This window comes from Styela clava, chromosome 14 (assembly GCF_964204865.1).
Source record: "Styela clava chromosome 14, kaStyClav1.hap1.2, whole genome shotgun sequence".
Taxonomy (NCBI): Eukaryota; Metazoa; Chordata; class Ascidiacea; order Stolidobranchia; family Styelidae; genus Styela; species Styela clava.
In genome coordinates, this window is record NC_135263.1 from 6,912,645 (window position 1) to 6,929,434 (window position 16,790).

Below are 16,790 nucleotides of genomic sequence, written 5' to 3' on the forward strand. Positions count from 1 at the left end.
AACTATACCGAACAATTTCTCAAAATTACAAAAAGCATTTGAATCACTAACGGTATCTAATTCCTGATAATTTAATAAAACTGTAGTGAAATGTGAAACAAAAACGTGTTACGATACCACAATTAAAGGCTTTCTTATTCCAGCTTTCAGTTTTAGTATATTCTAGACTAGATAATGTAGCATAGTTAAACGCAAGTTGAATTATCCAATAAAATCTTTCTGTGCTGAAATGAAAGAAAATTTATTAAATTATTGTTGAACTATCCTAACGGTGTATAGTGTAATTTCCCTATCCTGGCAAACTTTACACAACGAATAGCACAAGTTGCTTAAAGAACAATTAGCAAGTTACTACAATTTTTGTTGATAATTTGATGTGCCATCTAAAAAGGCGTTGGGAAAGGTGAGATTACTTGTGTGAACTTGTTGTATGATTAGATATTAGATCAGACCAATGTTTGATACTAATTACAAATATAGTGTATACTTATTGTTGCCGTCGCAAGAACCGTGCACGAGTAAATTTCTATTTTATTGGGATTGAATTAGTGTCGTATCATGAAACATCGTACCGTAAACTTTTTTCTTTTTCTCACTTCAAAAAAGGTCGTTTATGATAGCATATTTTATATCTTAATTGCCGTGTTCAACTGTTTCGACACTGGCTGCGGTTAATTGAGCGTTATTAGCGCAAACACACATGCAGTTAAGCTATGAAATCCGATATAAAAAAAAGTCTGCTAGCTTGTAACGGTTAATATACAGTATTCGTATGACTATTACATCTTTTAATAATCTTAAAAAAAAATAATTGACTTACGTCATCGTGTTACCGCTCATTTACATACTGGTAGGTGGTTTGAACGAATCGCTATCTGATATTCACGCTTTCCGCGTCGTGTTAGTGGCCTGTGCAATGTTGAAATATGCATATCAGTTGTGTATCTTTGATAGTTTTGAATGTATTTTTCGAAGTAAAATATTCAATCAGATAACGTTTTGCCCGACTGATGCAGCGTCAATAAAGTTACATGAGCGACTCCACAGACATGTATGCGGTAGCACTAATATCTAGTCTTCGGCACGTTTGGGTCAGTGCACTCTTTTATTCTTATAAACACCTAACTAGGTTTTCAAAATTGACATATTATACTAAGTTAGTACAGCGTGTAAGAGGGGATTTCGTTGGCAAAAATCCTTTTCAATTCAAGCAAAAGGGGTTAGGTGAAAGGACAACAGACAATCGTAAACCGACTGATACATCACGGGAATCAAGTGCAATGAATATTAGCTTAATTATTCATTAGTTAATACGACCTGGAACCATACCTCTCGAAATAGGGGAGAAATAACCTAGATAGCATGATGTGGGCTTGTTACCATCATAACCAAAGTTTGCATTTGCAAAAATGTACAGAACAAACATTCATTTTGCTGCATTGCATGCTAAGAAATGAAGTGCGGTTGCCGATTGCTCTTCAAATTAGATTTATATCGCCTTTGTACACAATAAAACTATCATAAGTGGGTTAGTGTGTCAATTGCATGCTAACAGTTTAGTTAAGCATTACATTATTGAAAAAGCAAGTATGTTAACCTAAGGTCGATTGAAAGGTTCAATTGAAAGGTCTTCACCAATTAGAAACTTATATCTTTGATACATTATTTATGTTTAACCGTTCGGGGCTAATAAAGTAAATATACTCAGAAATACGTTTAAATTTAACTATATTGAGTAGCACATACAATCACGGGTAACTTTGTGTGGTTAAGTTAAATAGAGTCAATGAGAGGTTACCGAATTACTCAGAGGGCGGAAGTAATCAAACGACTGCAAACAGCTAGGTTGTATACCGGTACCCGTTTATAAATATTTGAAATTTAGCGTGAACGAACTCAAGCTGTGCCATCGAGTATGAATTTTTTGATGCAAAAATGTATGCAGCATTGTAGTTAGAGAGGCAATCATCAACGAATATTTAGCCTTTGCTAAATAATTTTTATCTTCAATAATCGGTATTCTCATCACTCGAGCAATTAGAAGGTATTTCAGTAGGATCGTAGAGTTTGGCCTTTGGTATGGAATATGCTGCTCAACGTTCTGTATAGTTTTAATTTACCGAAGCACGATAAGGATTAATGCTCAGAAGCTATACTCTACTTCTACTGCAATCTTAAATCGCGATTAACGTGTTCTGAAGACTTTTTTGACTTCGACTTCAAAGTCTTGTTGTTTCGTGAATATGTTTTGATAGCATCACCCAAAACCAACCATGCATCATTATTTCATGAAAAGAGGCTTAATTTTGAACATAAATCAAATTATGTTGGATAGGAACGCTTGTGTGTTTTCTTGTCGATTTGTATTGTGATAGACCAAGCTCAAGCTTCATATTCTTGCAAGATACACAGCTTATACCTTATTCATTTAATTATCTGATAGACAAGTTTTCCAGCCGAAATAGCTGAGATATTCCGTAGAATGTACAGATATCTTCCAAACGGCGGAAAGAGTTGACAAGAAAAACCAGTTATAAGATATAAATAAAATTGCTTGTCTAAGAAAGCTGGCAATACCATTGTGAGATTGGTGCAAGATTTATTGTCGTTCAACCGTATTTATTCTTCTGTCATTATCATATTATTGCATTCAGTATTCGCGCCGACACACCCTCACAGAAGTACATGCTTAACGACAAAGCAAACATATTTGGTCTGAGTAAAATCAATGGCATATTAATTTAAACAAACGGTAGATTTAACAACGAAAACAAAACAATGTGGTAATATCAGAGAATATGAGCATGGCAGCAGTTTGTAGTATATTTATTAGAGGGACTATACAGACATATATTGATGCATTTGATATTCCAATTCATAATACATATTCGTAAATATCCAATCACGACAATGATCCAGTTGATCGGTCTACTTGCGATAATTATAGGCAGAGAAAATTTGACGATTCGCGGGTACATAGGAGAAGAATGAAATAGATTTAGCATTAAGCCGCAGTCACAGCGCAATTTGTATGACAAACCATAAATATAATTTACCTGTATTATTCATGTCCTGGTGTTATTAAAGGTGATAGACGCACTCGTAAAGTGTTCAAATATGTATTTAAGAGATGTAGTGCAAAAATATAGCGCAAAACATGAGTGTCAGCTTTGGGTCATTTCGAAGTTGTAAGAGGGTCACGATGATTTGCCATTCTGAAAAGCTTTCAGAAATATCAGTGTATCAATTTTAAAATGTGGTGAAAATTCTCATTTTAGTTCTGGCCCGATATCTTTTTTATATTTTTAGACTTCACTTGTTGACATTCCTAGTAGGTTTTGTGGAGAATCTTTACGAAAGTTCCATTCTTTTGCTGAAAACGTGTATCCCCACCTAATAAAACATGTTCATTTTTGTCAAGGTAAGCAGTTACATATATATGGTATATTTTTGGGAAGATCACAGCCAGATCGGATAAACGTGAACAACATTGAACCTTAAATTTGTCTATTTCGGGCTTCAGAAATACATCATAAACAATTAAATAATTGCTGACTTTTATAGGTGTTCACTGACAACACTATAAACCAAGTTACAGCAACAAGTTAGAAGCACTGGGATTATATAATTAAAACTTTTCAAATTTTAGATTGAAAATACATTAATGGATGTCGATCGATTTTGTGACTGTCTAATAGTCAATGCACAACATACTCTCAAAAAATTAAATTTTTTAAATTGGATGAATTTCTGAAGTGAAGCTTCCTATATTCTGCACTTTGATCGAATGTATAAACATTACTGGAATGTAATTATTCCACCAAACTTATAAATGTAACTTATGAATGGGCTAAGTAAGCAATATCTTCACACAAGCCCAGCCCACCTTCAAAAATAAAAATAAAAGATTAAATAATTGGATCCGACCACTTGTGAAGGAGCGCATTCACGTAGGAGAATAGAGATAGAAAAGGGTTAGCCGGCAGGGTCATCGTGGCGTTAGCTCACGCAATCTCTCGGTTATTCTGTCACGCGAGAAAAATTCCTAAACGACACAAGAGGAGTGCCAGCACGGCAGACACATATGTACGCCTGCAGTAGGTATACGCCGATAAATTACATATACACGTCTGTCAAACAATAGTTTTTTTTCCTAATAATTGCCCTAGAGTATTTATTGTCAAACTTAAGGGTATTTAGAGAGTTTATGATCAGACATTCAATTCATATAGAAAAAGTAACAGAGAGAAAAACAGTTGGCTTGAATGCGAGACATGGATATACGGTTCTTTATTATTAAAGCTCAATGCCGTGAAATGAAAATCTCGGACGACCTACTTTATTAGGTTTATTTCCCAAGTCGACGGATGGCATTAAGTCCGCCTTTGAAAGGCTTAGCGATAGCGGTTCAGTAAGGGTAGACCACAAAGTCCCATATTTTGTAAAACATTTATTTTATAGTGTGCAAGTGAAAATGCGGACAGTGAAGTTACCTAGAGATGCATGACCACTTGAAGTTAGGCAGGTTATTATTGTAATTGCTTGTAAATTTCGGACTCGCAATTTAATTTGACTTATGTTGTCATTGATTTCGTCAAAACTACAACAAACACTCTTCCAGGTTTTGATTATGTAACTAAAATTATTAATTTGCCGGCATAAAGAAAACAAACAGAGAAACTCTAGAGTCAAATATTGCAAGATCGGTATGGTGTTAGGCTACCACAGTATTTTTTATGATATACGTAATAATTAGGGTTTCATTTTTTTTAACAATGGACATGTACTGATTCTCATAAACGTGTTTCCTTTTAGTTTTAGTCCTGTGCGTTATTAAATTAATATTGACGAAAGAATGACAATTCTATTGAGAGTCCACTCGAAAAGTTTTCATTGGCGGGCATTGCCGCCATTCGTGAAAAAAGTGGAGTGGGTTTACCTATGTTTACAAATTACGTCATGTCGCGTATTAGTGTTGTACATCAATAAACCAGCGCTAAGCATCCAGAGAGTTAATTCGTACTGCAGGAGTTTTTAGTGAGCTTCGGCGTGACATCTTATACGGTAATTAATACAGAACTCTTATGCTACGGAGATACCAGTATAGGTATCGTTTGACGAGGGCTTGAAGACGTTGCTACAGGCCATAGTATTTCTATCACTGAAAGCCGAGTCATGCTATTTAACCTTTGGTATGTTTGTTCATGCCGGCTATGAAAGTCGTATTAGGCTGTAACCTTTATTGTGAGGACACACTTAGGACATATCGTGCAATCGAAATATCTTGTCTTTGGATTTCAGCCACGTAAGTTGTCACGCGATGTTTTATCGGAAACTAGTCATTTCTGACATTTGGTCACTTCCACGAGTTTGATATAGAGATGGACACATATTCCAGTCACGGGCCATGTATAAACATGATACCCGGCCCTGTTTCACTCTCATCGAAACAATAAAATTCATTTACTCGCACGCTTCACCTAATGCTCGATCTAATTATGGCCCGGACATGTTTCCGTTGCTCATTTTAGTAGTTCACAAATCACGGGAACTAGCGTTTGATTTTATATGTGACTTATTAACTGGGCTGCGTGAGAAGTATTTATTTGTATACTGACTCTGCATAATTAAGTAGAGTAATATATGAGCATCGTAGCTGTCCCTCGTCTTCATAAACTGGTTGAGGTGGAGCTTGTGACATATCTTGAGCGTTAGTTAACAGACTTTAAGAGGTAGCTAAAAACAGACTTACTATATCATTGCATTTGACTTTTTTTGACAGAAATAGCACTAAAATTCTGTCGGTAATATGGATGAGACTTGATATGATTCTTCTGGACTATATTTGTAACAAAAACATCCTACCAAAGAATAAAGATGTTTCCCAACATTTGGAACAATCTACCTCAACAATTTCAAAACGATCTTGCCACCACTGCAACTTTCGGAACGCTGTTGATAATTTTATATTACATATACATTCGAAATATTCGTAAAAATGCTAAAAAGAGAAGAGGGAGTGTGCAAGAAGCCAAAAGACTAGATGGTCCGTTTTCATGGCCCATCGTGGGGAATGCCTCCCAGATTAGCGACGGGCATATCACGTTTTGCCGATGGGCGGAAAAATATGGGCCAGTTTATCGAATAAAACTGGGAACTCATTTTACATTGGTGCTAAATAGTTTATCTGCAATCAAGCAAGCCATTAATCAGCATAGAGATATATATTCTGGAAGGCCCATATTCAAATCGAACGAAGTCGTTTCGTTTGGTAGGGGAGTCGCTTTTAATGACAGGACAACAATGCCCGATTGGCATAAACGCAAAGGATTTATGGTAAAAAAGCTGCACTTATATGTTGTGTCATCAGAAACAAAACAGAAACTTGAACAGAACGCCACAAAAATGATATTATATCTTGGAACTACTGTCGAACAGCAAGCAAAAAAATCAGTCTCAGGTTATATTGATCCGGCAGATATTGTAAAAACATCAATAGGGAATTTCATGTGTCTAGTTTGCTTCGGAAGATCTTATCCAGTTACAGACGAAGTGAGTATTAAAAGTTCATTGCCTTCAACAATCAAAGCATTTTGTGTAAAGGGTCCAAGCGATTTGATTTAATTTGAAGTGCTTAAAAAAAATTGAAGTCGGCGATATGTTCCGAGTTGGGATTTTTGTGAATTTCAGACAAAGATAAGAAATGTTGATAGCGTTTCTGTTTAATGAGTCGCACAAAAAAGGTATTTAAAAAATGCGTCAACACAAAAATAAATTTGCAAATTGCATCAATCTTTAATTACCGCCAATTCCAGTCACTCATATCGCACCTATTTTGACGTGCGATATCGGTTTTTCTTTTTTTGTAAACTGAGTATCTATGTTTTAGTCAATTTTATGCGTTGAAAGTATAAAAATGATGGCCCTACGTTTTTTTAGTAGTACTTTTTCAAAATAACCTTAGTTTGTGACACTCTAAGTCTACTGTTTGGTTCCGTTTGTTGTTCGTAATATAAACACCATAATATAAACAGCAAAGCGATTAACTGAAATTATGTTTGTTTAGTTATACTATAATCACTTGTTATCTCGTTTTAAAAGACCACAGGATATATAAGCAAAAGAAGAACTATTCTCCCGCCCCCTTGTGGTGCGTGCATCGGAGTCAAAATTAGTCCGTGTTAATATATTTTTATTTTATTTCGAAAAAGGAAGCACGATGATATGGTTCAAAAGCATTACAAGCAATCTATGTATATTAGAGCAATGCGGTATATTATTTTAACATTGTGACATTGCAAATATTGGTTTACGTAGAGGCCCGAATTGGAATTGACTTAACACCTTTTGCGATTTTGTGATTCCTATTCTCGTCGATGAGAAAGCTTTTCGAAGTAATGTTGGTTATGAATACACATTATGAATTTTTAAACACGGAGGATTATGTTCCTGTCCTATTCCCTTAAAATCTCGGATCCCAGTGTCACGCCCTTTGAATCCACCTCGAAACGAGATTGCATGCAGCGAATGAAATATACAAAACTGATTTCAGAACCAAATTTTGATTGTAAGAGGACTGATGTGATTGATGCGAGCACACTGCACTTTTCAATCCTGGGCTGCAAGCGACGCTACAAAATTAGTTTTGTTTCTTATTTACCGATAAAGATCAAGATGCTTTGACAATGATTCACACTTGTCAGTGGGAATTGCATAATATGCCAGACACTATTATATACTCTTCATAACTGATCACATTATATCCAAATATTTTCATTCATTAATTTGAAAGATAGATTATTATGTGAACAGTACGGCACATCGATTTTGACTGCGTCAAACGACCCGTGTAGTCGAGTGCATTTTCAAGCGAATATTTTCTTTCTGGGAGGGACCTGTCAAATTTCATGCAAACTATTTCCAGAAAATAAAGCAAATCGAGAATAGGTACTTCAGAGAAAATCAACCAATATTCGTGGCCATTCTTGTAAAACATCAAGAAAATATGCCAAATATTCATTTCTTATATTTGAATACTTTGTACTGATATTGTATATCGTCGCAGTCAGGTACCCGTGATGTATTTAAAAACTGAAATTCGATTTTAAAACTCGAAAAAATACCTTAGGAACGACCACTTAAAAATTTAAATTGTGTCAGAGAAAATGTCAATAACAAAAACAAGATTTTGTTTAGAATGGAGTTGGGTCAGGAGTACTAGAGCAGTGTTATAAATTTATAGATGAGAAAATCATTTCTCTCCTTCTACGTGATTTAATGCGGAATTGGCAAATAGCCGACCCCGTCGTCATGATTTAAAGACCTCATTCGACATCGTTCAAATGTTTAATTTTTAACTTTTATTGGATCTGCGTTATTTAAACTCGTAAGCACGTGTGATCTCGCAAATGTATGTAACCCTAAACATTTTCTATGCAGAGACGGATTTCAACTGCAAATATGTACGTCTCTATTGAACAATGACGCGGCATTTTCTAAGATCTGCCATAATTTTGCCTTTTACTTTGTGTCACACGACCCGTTTTCTTGTTACGCTGAGGGCTGCTGACTCGGGAACTAGAGATCTAGAAGCGAAAAAGTAAATAGAAAAATAAACGAAACATAGGAAATTCATTTTAGAAATATATATTTTGAATCAATTTGCTGGCTTTAGTGCCCAAATGCACATCTCATTCACGGGCGTGCTCTCTCTCTTTCTCTCTCTCTCGTGTGAGTGAGTGACAATAAATCTGATGCACCCATACTTCTATGATTCTGTCTTCCATCAGTACTTCTGAATTCGAAGCGTGTAAATTGTATATTCAGCTGTGCAAGATTAGTAAATCTTTCTAAAAACCACATAAAACAAAATTTAATAACATTCAAATGACCGAACGAGCAAACATATAGTTATATATAATTTAATTTGCCAATTTTATACAATGGAACATATTATTTAAAATAGAAATAGTATGCATACATATAGTGATTTTCTTTAGCTAAACCCTTAATTGTATAGAAAAATATATGCCAACACGAAGAGATAAGGCTGCCCGAGTATTTAGACTTTGCCTCAGGGTGGGTTTATGTTTCAGTTTTTCAATACTTTCAGGGATTTTTGTACGGTCTTATGTCACAAAAGATGCCGTTGTGTTTTGTACGAATTACAAAATATATTATATCAATAGTAGTTTTATTATGGCGCTGCGAAAATGCACTCTTTTCGAAGTAACCCTTTATCTACATAACTAATTTGTCAGGCCCATAACTGACCAGTAAAAGAGTAACAAATAACAGAGTGTCCCACAAAAATAGAACCCATGTCCTTTGGAACATATTCTAGACAGAACAAAACGTCTTACTTGCTAAAAGTTTTGGGTAGAATCATACACAAACAGAAGTTCAAGTGTTAAATAAATTTTCCTCATTTTCGTATAGAAGTAATTAAGAAGTTTATGGCTACTTTTTTTTCGATGGGCCACCGTGTAAAACACAAATGAGATCGACATGTTTTCATTCACAAATAGACGTTTAAAAATCTGAATGTGCTGAAGCCTGCGTTACAACGCCATACTAAAAATTTGTAAAAAGTCGAAACTGTATAGGTCATTTTTTTTAATTTTGACTTTTTTAAATACCGGTACGTCGTTAAATGTGAACCTCTGACATTACATTTCTGTTGGAAAACCTCGAATGTATTTAATATATGAAAGACATTTGCTACATTCCCGTGAAAATGTTCATTAAATCGATATGAGACATTCAAGATTATACAAGGAAAATCATTTTTCATGCTATTGTCTGCACAAGGGCTTATGGGTCATAGTTTGGCGTGTTTTCCTGGAGTCGCGTAGTCGGAGTCATTGTAAATTTTTTCATGATCTGCACCATTCATCCCCTTGACTTGGAACTTTATTCCACTTATGAGAATGTATTGAAAATGATCTTGTTATTCGACGAACTAATGTCTTTTTTCAATACTCGCTGAATACCCAAATACTTGTTTCATTTGTTTCCTCGATCTGATAAACTATACATTTTGCAATATGTTAATGATGCTGTTTCCCAAACATATGTTTAGATGGCACTTTGGGGCAATTTACGTGCATCCCCTAAAACTCAATTAGGAGCTCTGCATTATTATAACTACAACATTTTTTCAAGGTATTCCTCAGACTACTCAGCAATAATAAAGAATTTGGCGAAGTAGCTGGAATGGGGAATCGCATCGATACTATGCCGTGCTTAAAGGTAAAATTGAACCTATAAACGAACTTTTAATCTAATGTTTAGTACTCGGTGTCAAAGTGCTAATTAAGAATATGCAATTTACAATGGAACAGGCAATTGGAAATTTTATGTTGATCTCTTCTAAAAGACATGATTATTTTCCAAAAGAAACCAAAGCATAATCAGAAAATATAATTGAAAACAATTTATCTGTATCCAACTATCATTTATACCTTACTATGCCAATGTATTTCAGATTATGCCCAAGTATAGGAAAGCGGCAAAAGAGTTTGAGACATTAAGTAAAAGAATTCGAAACTGGGTTTATGAACGGTAAGAAAATCTTTATAACACTAGCAGTTATGAAAAATTAACATCATGTACTGGTCAAGAAATAAACACAATGGAAATGTAACGATAATCTAGACCAGGTCTACTCAACTAGCGGACCGCGGTCCGAATCCGGACCTTTTGAGTACTTGGTTCGAACCGCACCTGTTTTTTATTTTAGATCATTTGGATCCGGCCCGCGGAGCAATATAATCCGGCCCGCGACGCTCCACTGAATTATAGTAACAAATTATAGCTGTTTTGTCGATTATATTCTTTACGCAAAAGAATTTACGTGTAGACTAAATTATATTATAAAGTATATAATTCACAATTACTCGTTTAATGAGCCTATAATTTAATTATAATTTAGACAAATGGCAACAAAACGCAAAAAAGTTGATGCTAAGTGCAAATGGTTTAATGGTGCAAAAAATATTCAAATGGTCAGTCTTCGCGCGCTGTTTAAAATTTAACTTCTGATCTGTGTGATAGAATGTGATTCATCGGTCATTCATTCGATTTTTAACTTTTTAAAAATATGGGCGGCCCGCCAATGACTTGCAACCTTTAATTTTGGCCCGCGAGCGACAAAAGATTGCCAACCCCTGGTCTAGACTCTAGAGGCCACGGGTAAAGGCTTTTCCTGTGTACTGTTTGCCATGACTTCATAATTTTAAAGTAAATTCATTCTACCCGCTAAAATGTATCTCCCTCACAGATGGGTTTAATTTCGTATGACTTTTCCACTCATGTCTCATTTTTATTGCTATGCACCATTTATTGTAAGATTTAGACTTCTTTCAGTAAGTTAATATTACTAACGACGCTCATGAATATTTTATCCGCAATATATTACATTGATCTCTAACTTATCGGAGGTCGACCGTGGCGTTACACATATTCAATGGACTGTGGTAAACATAGGTTGCACCGCCCTACGCTTTGACATTTGAGATGATAGAAGTATATTTCTTTGTAATTGTATAACGTGGCCTATGTAATACGGACGCTAATGTTGGTAAAGTTGCAAAATACAAATGCTGACGATACCTAGCCTAGCCTGACTGCCTATTTCTATTATGGTAATGAAGTCGGAACAGAACTTGTATTTTGTCAAAGGTCCAGAAGTCAGACCCATAATGATTGCGCGCAGAGTGCGCATAAACTCCTGTATTAAATTAGGTAAAATAACTATGATATGCTTTCTGCAGCACTGCTGGGGCATATAAAGTTTTATTGAATGAGGTATCAATTTAAATAAACACTGATTGAAATAAAACAAACCCTGTTAAAATATATTGGGAACCTAACTTTCATAAATAATTGAAACAGTAACAGGACTTTATGAACACCCTTTATTTCAGATGACCGAGAGACGTAGTCTTAATTGAAGGTTCTCTACATTTGTAGTCGCAGTTAATTTTAAATAAAATTAGTTTCGTCCAAATCATATTTCCTTAGGTAAAATTTTATTATCAAAGCCAGAATTTGAATTTAAATTCTTTAGCTCAAAGTTAAGAGGCTGATTGAAAGTGAAGCAGTCAATTTTCCGTTGTCATGGAGTCTGAGTCGAGGATCTTTCTTTTATATTTTGTATTTATCATTGTCATTCGAAGCCATTAATAGTCATGTAAGATTAAATAGTCTAATTAATTGAGGGCGTTGATAAACTGTTACTTATACGGAACTTATTCGCTATATTTACCCCTAACAAGGCCTTCACAAGCAGTCATACTGTAGGTGGAATAGTGTGCATGGGATTTATACCTGACATATTGTAACCCACTTCTGTGATCAGCCCTACAAAACAGATAATTGAGATTCGTGTTTTAAAGTGAAACAGCAAAATTTTGAGTGCAATATCGGGTTTCATAGAACTCGGAGGAAATTTTTAGGCAACGTGTTCGTTTTCAAGAGCCCATAACCGACCCGAAAACCAACCAACAACTCTAGTCAGAGGTGCCCCACCTGAACCCAAAAAATAAAACCCCCAAATTGTCTGTATAACTTCTATTAGTTCAACTGGAGGTGTCATTGAAAAACGGTTTTGACAAAATTGATCGGTCAACCGGGTTAGCCGCCGTTGGTATCAAATACGCAGCATAAAGTAACATTGCCACCATAAAGTTTAATAATGGAAAAGTAGGGTCGTTACGCTCCGATTCTGAAGTTTTTTTTACATAATCTTGCACAGACGTTGCTGGAAAAGTCCCGGTTCGAAATGGTCTAGTGACTAATTGTTTTATTTATTCTCTTTTTTACAGAAGAGATGCAAACTTCTTTTGATATTTGGAAGTACATAGTGACCCCAAAAATAACAGAACGCATAAATTTTAATCAAGAAAGTTTATTTAACACCTCAATTATGTTTGCGTATGATTGTACCCAAAAGATTCAGTAAACCAGGAATCTTTGCACAAAAGTTATGTTCTCAAGAATATGTTTCAAATTATCTGGGTTCTGTTTTTGAATCATTCTTTCTTTAAGTAATTGGATTCGAAAAATTAAATGTAAGTTATGTAATAAATTTAATGGTAGTTAGAAAAAAAACGCAAAATCTTGTTTTGTAATCCTTATCCGCCTTAAAATTTACCAATAACTATTTACTGGTAACTATACCCAGTCTTTTCCAATAATTAGACAATAATTTCCGTTTTCATCTCTCACTATTTCTATCTTATTTTTCAGATTTGATGAGAATCTTGCTATTCACGAAAGGGGGGAATGCAAATCTCTTGTAGACGTTTTTCTTCAAGATGATTGGACTTCTAATTTGATTAATGGTTGCCAAAACGGCAGTAATCATTCAAACTCAAGGATGAACAAGATCGATTTTGTAGCTCTTTTTGTGGATATATTTGGAGCTGGTCAAGATACTCTTGTCAGTGCTCAACTATTCATTTTTCATTACATGCTGAAGTAAGTATTCGTAACGACATATATTGAAATTTTTTTGTTTATCAGAAACTTGGTGATAAAATTATATAAGCTATTAAAACCCATCTCTGAAAACCCCCAGGTATGAAGTCTAGTTGTGCATTTGAGAATGAGTTTTTTTTTTTAGCAACATGGTTTAATGAATTAGTTTAGCTGTAAGCCCCATGATTATATGGCACCATTCACAATTTAAAAATTTCCTCGTCCTTAGAAAGCATCTAGGACTGCAATATGAGCTCAGGTTGGATTTTAAAGGTAGCTACACACGAAGCATTTCCCAATCAAGTACAATGTTGTATAGACGTGTAAATTCTTGTTTCTTTGATGAGTTTAAATGTTGCGAAGTGGCTAATGCTAATTATTTTTCCTTCCACTTTTTATTTTATTTTCGAATTTGAGCAAGTTTTCGCTTCCATCAATTTAATTTAGCTGTTATGTCTAATACGCAGACTATTTAAAAACAAAATTCGTGCTTTCAGATATCCATCAATTGCGAAAAAAATTCGGAATGAAGTGAACAGGGTAATTGGGAAAAACGGAACTATTTCAATCGTTGATCGTCCCAGTTTGCCCTACACAGAAGCTGTCGTACATGAAGTATTCCGACATTCAAGTCTAACAGCAACTACAATACCTCATCGTACTCTGGCCGATTCCGTTGTCCAGGGTTACCACGTACCTTCAAATTCTTTAGTGCTCCTCAACTTTTACGCGGTCAACCATGACCCTAATTTTTGGAAGTCTCCGGAAGTTTTTCACCCGGAACGGTTTTTATTACATTCATTGGAAGGCCGGTTAGAATTAAATAAAAATATCATAAACAAGTATTTGGTATTTTCATCAGGCGCGAGAAAGTGCCCTGGCGACGAGATTACTTTTCATTGGTTGATTTTATCGACTTCAATTCTCTTGCATAAATATGACTTAATGCAAGATCCGAATTATCCGGCAACTGAAGGTGAAAATTTTGGACTCACTGCACGGCCTCAACCATTTAAGATGAAATTGGTTAGAAGGCATGAACAAAGCAACGGCACTTCATGACTAACAAAAATTTAATAAAATATTTTTTATGAGTATGGGCCGTACAGCGTTGCCCAGGATAGGCGATACAAAGTCGATAACAAATAAGTAGAGCAATTGTAACAAATCATTACGTTTGTTATATAATTCATTTTTATTGTTTTTAATTTTAAACATGACGATATCAAATTGAAATGAAAATAAATTATAATTACCCAATAAAATCAATTGCATATTTATTTCGAACGCTAAATTACACTACTTTGATATGGGGTAAGCAAAATATGCCAAATTTATTTTGAATTCGTAGTATTTCTAAATTATTTCTACACTGATTTGCATGCTGACTTATGTTTATCCAACTATTGACTGAGGTTTTCCAGTCAGTCTGACTATCTCTATGAGTCTCCAAATGATCGCCACATTAGTAATCTTATTATGAACGTTCGTTATTTGCGAAAAGTACTTTCAATTGTTATTGTGAGGTCACAAATGCGATTTTTTCGTTTTTCTTTCTTCGATGTCTTCAATTTATTTCATTTTGTGTGGGTTTTACTAATATTCGTTTTATCTTTATTATAATGTGATCATCATCCTAGTGGCTTAAGTGCCCAAGTCATTTTGACGTTTTCCAAATGAAATGAGAGTCTCGTTCTTATTTGGAAATGATGAAAATGCCCTGGGCATTTGTGCTGTGAAGGTTAAATATTATATTTCTACTTTTTGTTTGTGAAAATTTCTTTACTTTGTAATTTAAAAACTAAATATATACAGATTCTAATATTCATATAATTTTTTTCGATATATATATATATATATATCGATGTTGCTATACAAAAAGATTTTAAAATGATGGAAAACCTTATGTGTATTTGTAGTTATGAAAACGGTCATTATAAGAGTGGTGTGTCTTACAGGTCACGTTACGTCCAGGGTGGTAATCTCGAATTTAGAATTCAGTTAATTTGGCGATTAATGTGCGAAATGAATTATGCTCTAGATTCTAGAAGTCGCGTAATGTACTTTTGGATTGTTTTGCATAAAAGAACGCGCACATCAATTCTTATTCCATTTTCAACTCAGTGTTATTGGTATTATATTAATGTACATCAATACTAATTGCCTTGACAGCGAACTCGTCGATACAACGATATGCGATTCGTTTTAACAATAGACTAAATTTTGTCTGTTTGGTCACACAATCTCCAAGGATTTGTTTTTAAGGAGGAATGAATAGATAACTTCAGTGACATAAAAAGTGTCATTGAAAATAATAACTTTCTTGCAAGGAACATTTCTGTTAATGTCATTTGTGAGGTGATGCTTCTAAAGCTGACAGACCGTGTGTTCTGCTGATAGGGAGTCGGCATTTGCTGACAAGTAACTTAGAGATTAGTCTCTAATACGATAGCTGAGTGCGCGTGCGTTTGAATAAAATCTTATAAAAACACTATATCTTAATTCGGGCAAAAACCATACTTAATTTACCAAATACAATCGTAGATTTTTTTTAATACAACAATATATAGTCCCTTTACAAATTTTGTTGCCCCGATGAAACTAATTTGTAGATAGGGTTTCCAGCCTGCAGGCATCGCCTTTTTGGGAAAACTCGGAAATGGTAATCTATATATTTTGACCAACCATATCACACGAGTGAAGGGCGTAGATAGAGGTGAATCCATCTAAGGCAAACTTTGCTTTAATATGACCTACACGATGTTGATATTTGAAGGTCAAATTGCCCTCTGGGACAACCTTTATAGTCGGTCTATGAATAGTTTCCATAACCGTAATTCGAAGAATGGTATCCCTGTGGGAGAGGTATGAATATATTAATTAAATAACTTGCCGCTTTGCTGAAAGACCTATTTCGCAATGTCTCGTAACAATAACATTGAAAGGACATTAGGACAAGTTATTTTGAGAATTATATATACGGCGACCGCTGTCCAGATGTCTACTACAGATGTCTACTACGCCCTTTCTGACTGGGATTGCTGTCATACCAGGACCTGAGGCGAAGCATTTGAAGTCCGAGCTTGACGGTTAGCGAGATTTGTTCCAAAATTTCAGGACAACTCACCCGACCAAACCTCACCTTTCCGAACTCACCAGAGTCGGAATTATGAATTACCCGGAATTGGGGAGTCGGAATTGCAATGGAGATAGAATAAGTCAAAAAAATTCTAAAACCTGGGCAGCATTAATTTTACTGGGCATTCTCAATCAATCAAACTACACTTGTGGACACCTAAATTATTTTT

At 34.9% G+C, this 16,790-nt stretch overlaps 1 protein-coding gene across 1 annotated transcript; it reads left to right on the forward strand.

Moving 5' to 3' along the window:
* The first annotated feature begins 5,337 nt into the window (after positions 1–5,337).
* LOC120340658 (cytochrome P450 1B1-like) lies at positions 5,338–15,306 on the forward strand. Its single transcript, XM_039408973.2, has 5 exons — positions 5,338–6,552; positions 10,165–10,251; positions 10,487–10,563; positions 13,252–13,482; positions 13,980–15,306. Exons 1-5 carry the CDS (start codon positions 5,878–5,880, stop codon positions 14,542–14,544), a joined length of 1,635 nt encoding a protein of 544 aa, XP_039264907.2. The 5' UTR covers positions 5,338–5,877; the 3' UTR covers positions 14,545–15,306.
* Positions 15,307–16,790: the final 1,484 nt, after the last annotated feature.

Coding starts and splice junctions, on each gene's coding strand:
- LOC120340658 (XM_039408973.2), top strand. CDS start 5,878: ATGTTTCCCAACATTTGGAACAATCTACCTCAACAATTTCAAAACGAT. Junction 10,564..13,251: donor CGAAACTGGGTTTATGAACG/GTAAGAAAATCT, acceptor CTTATTTTTCAG/ATTTGATGAGAATCTTGCTA. Junction 13,483..13,979: donor ATTTTTCATTACATGCTGAA/GTAAGTATTCGT, acceptor TCGTGCTTTCAG/ATATCCATCAATTGCGAAAA.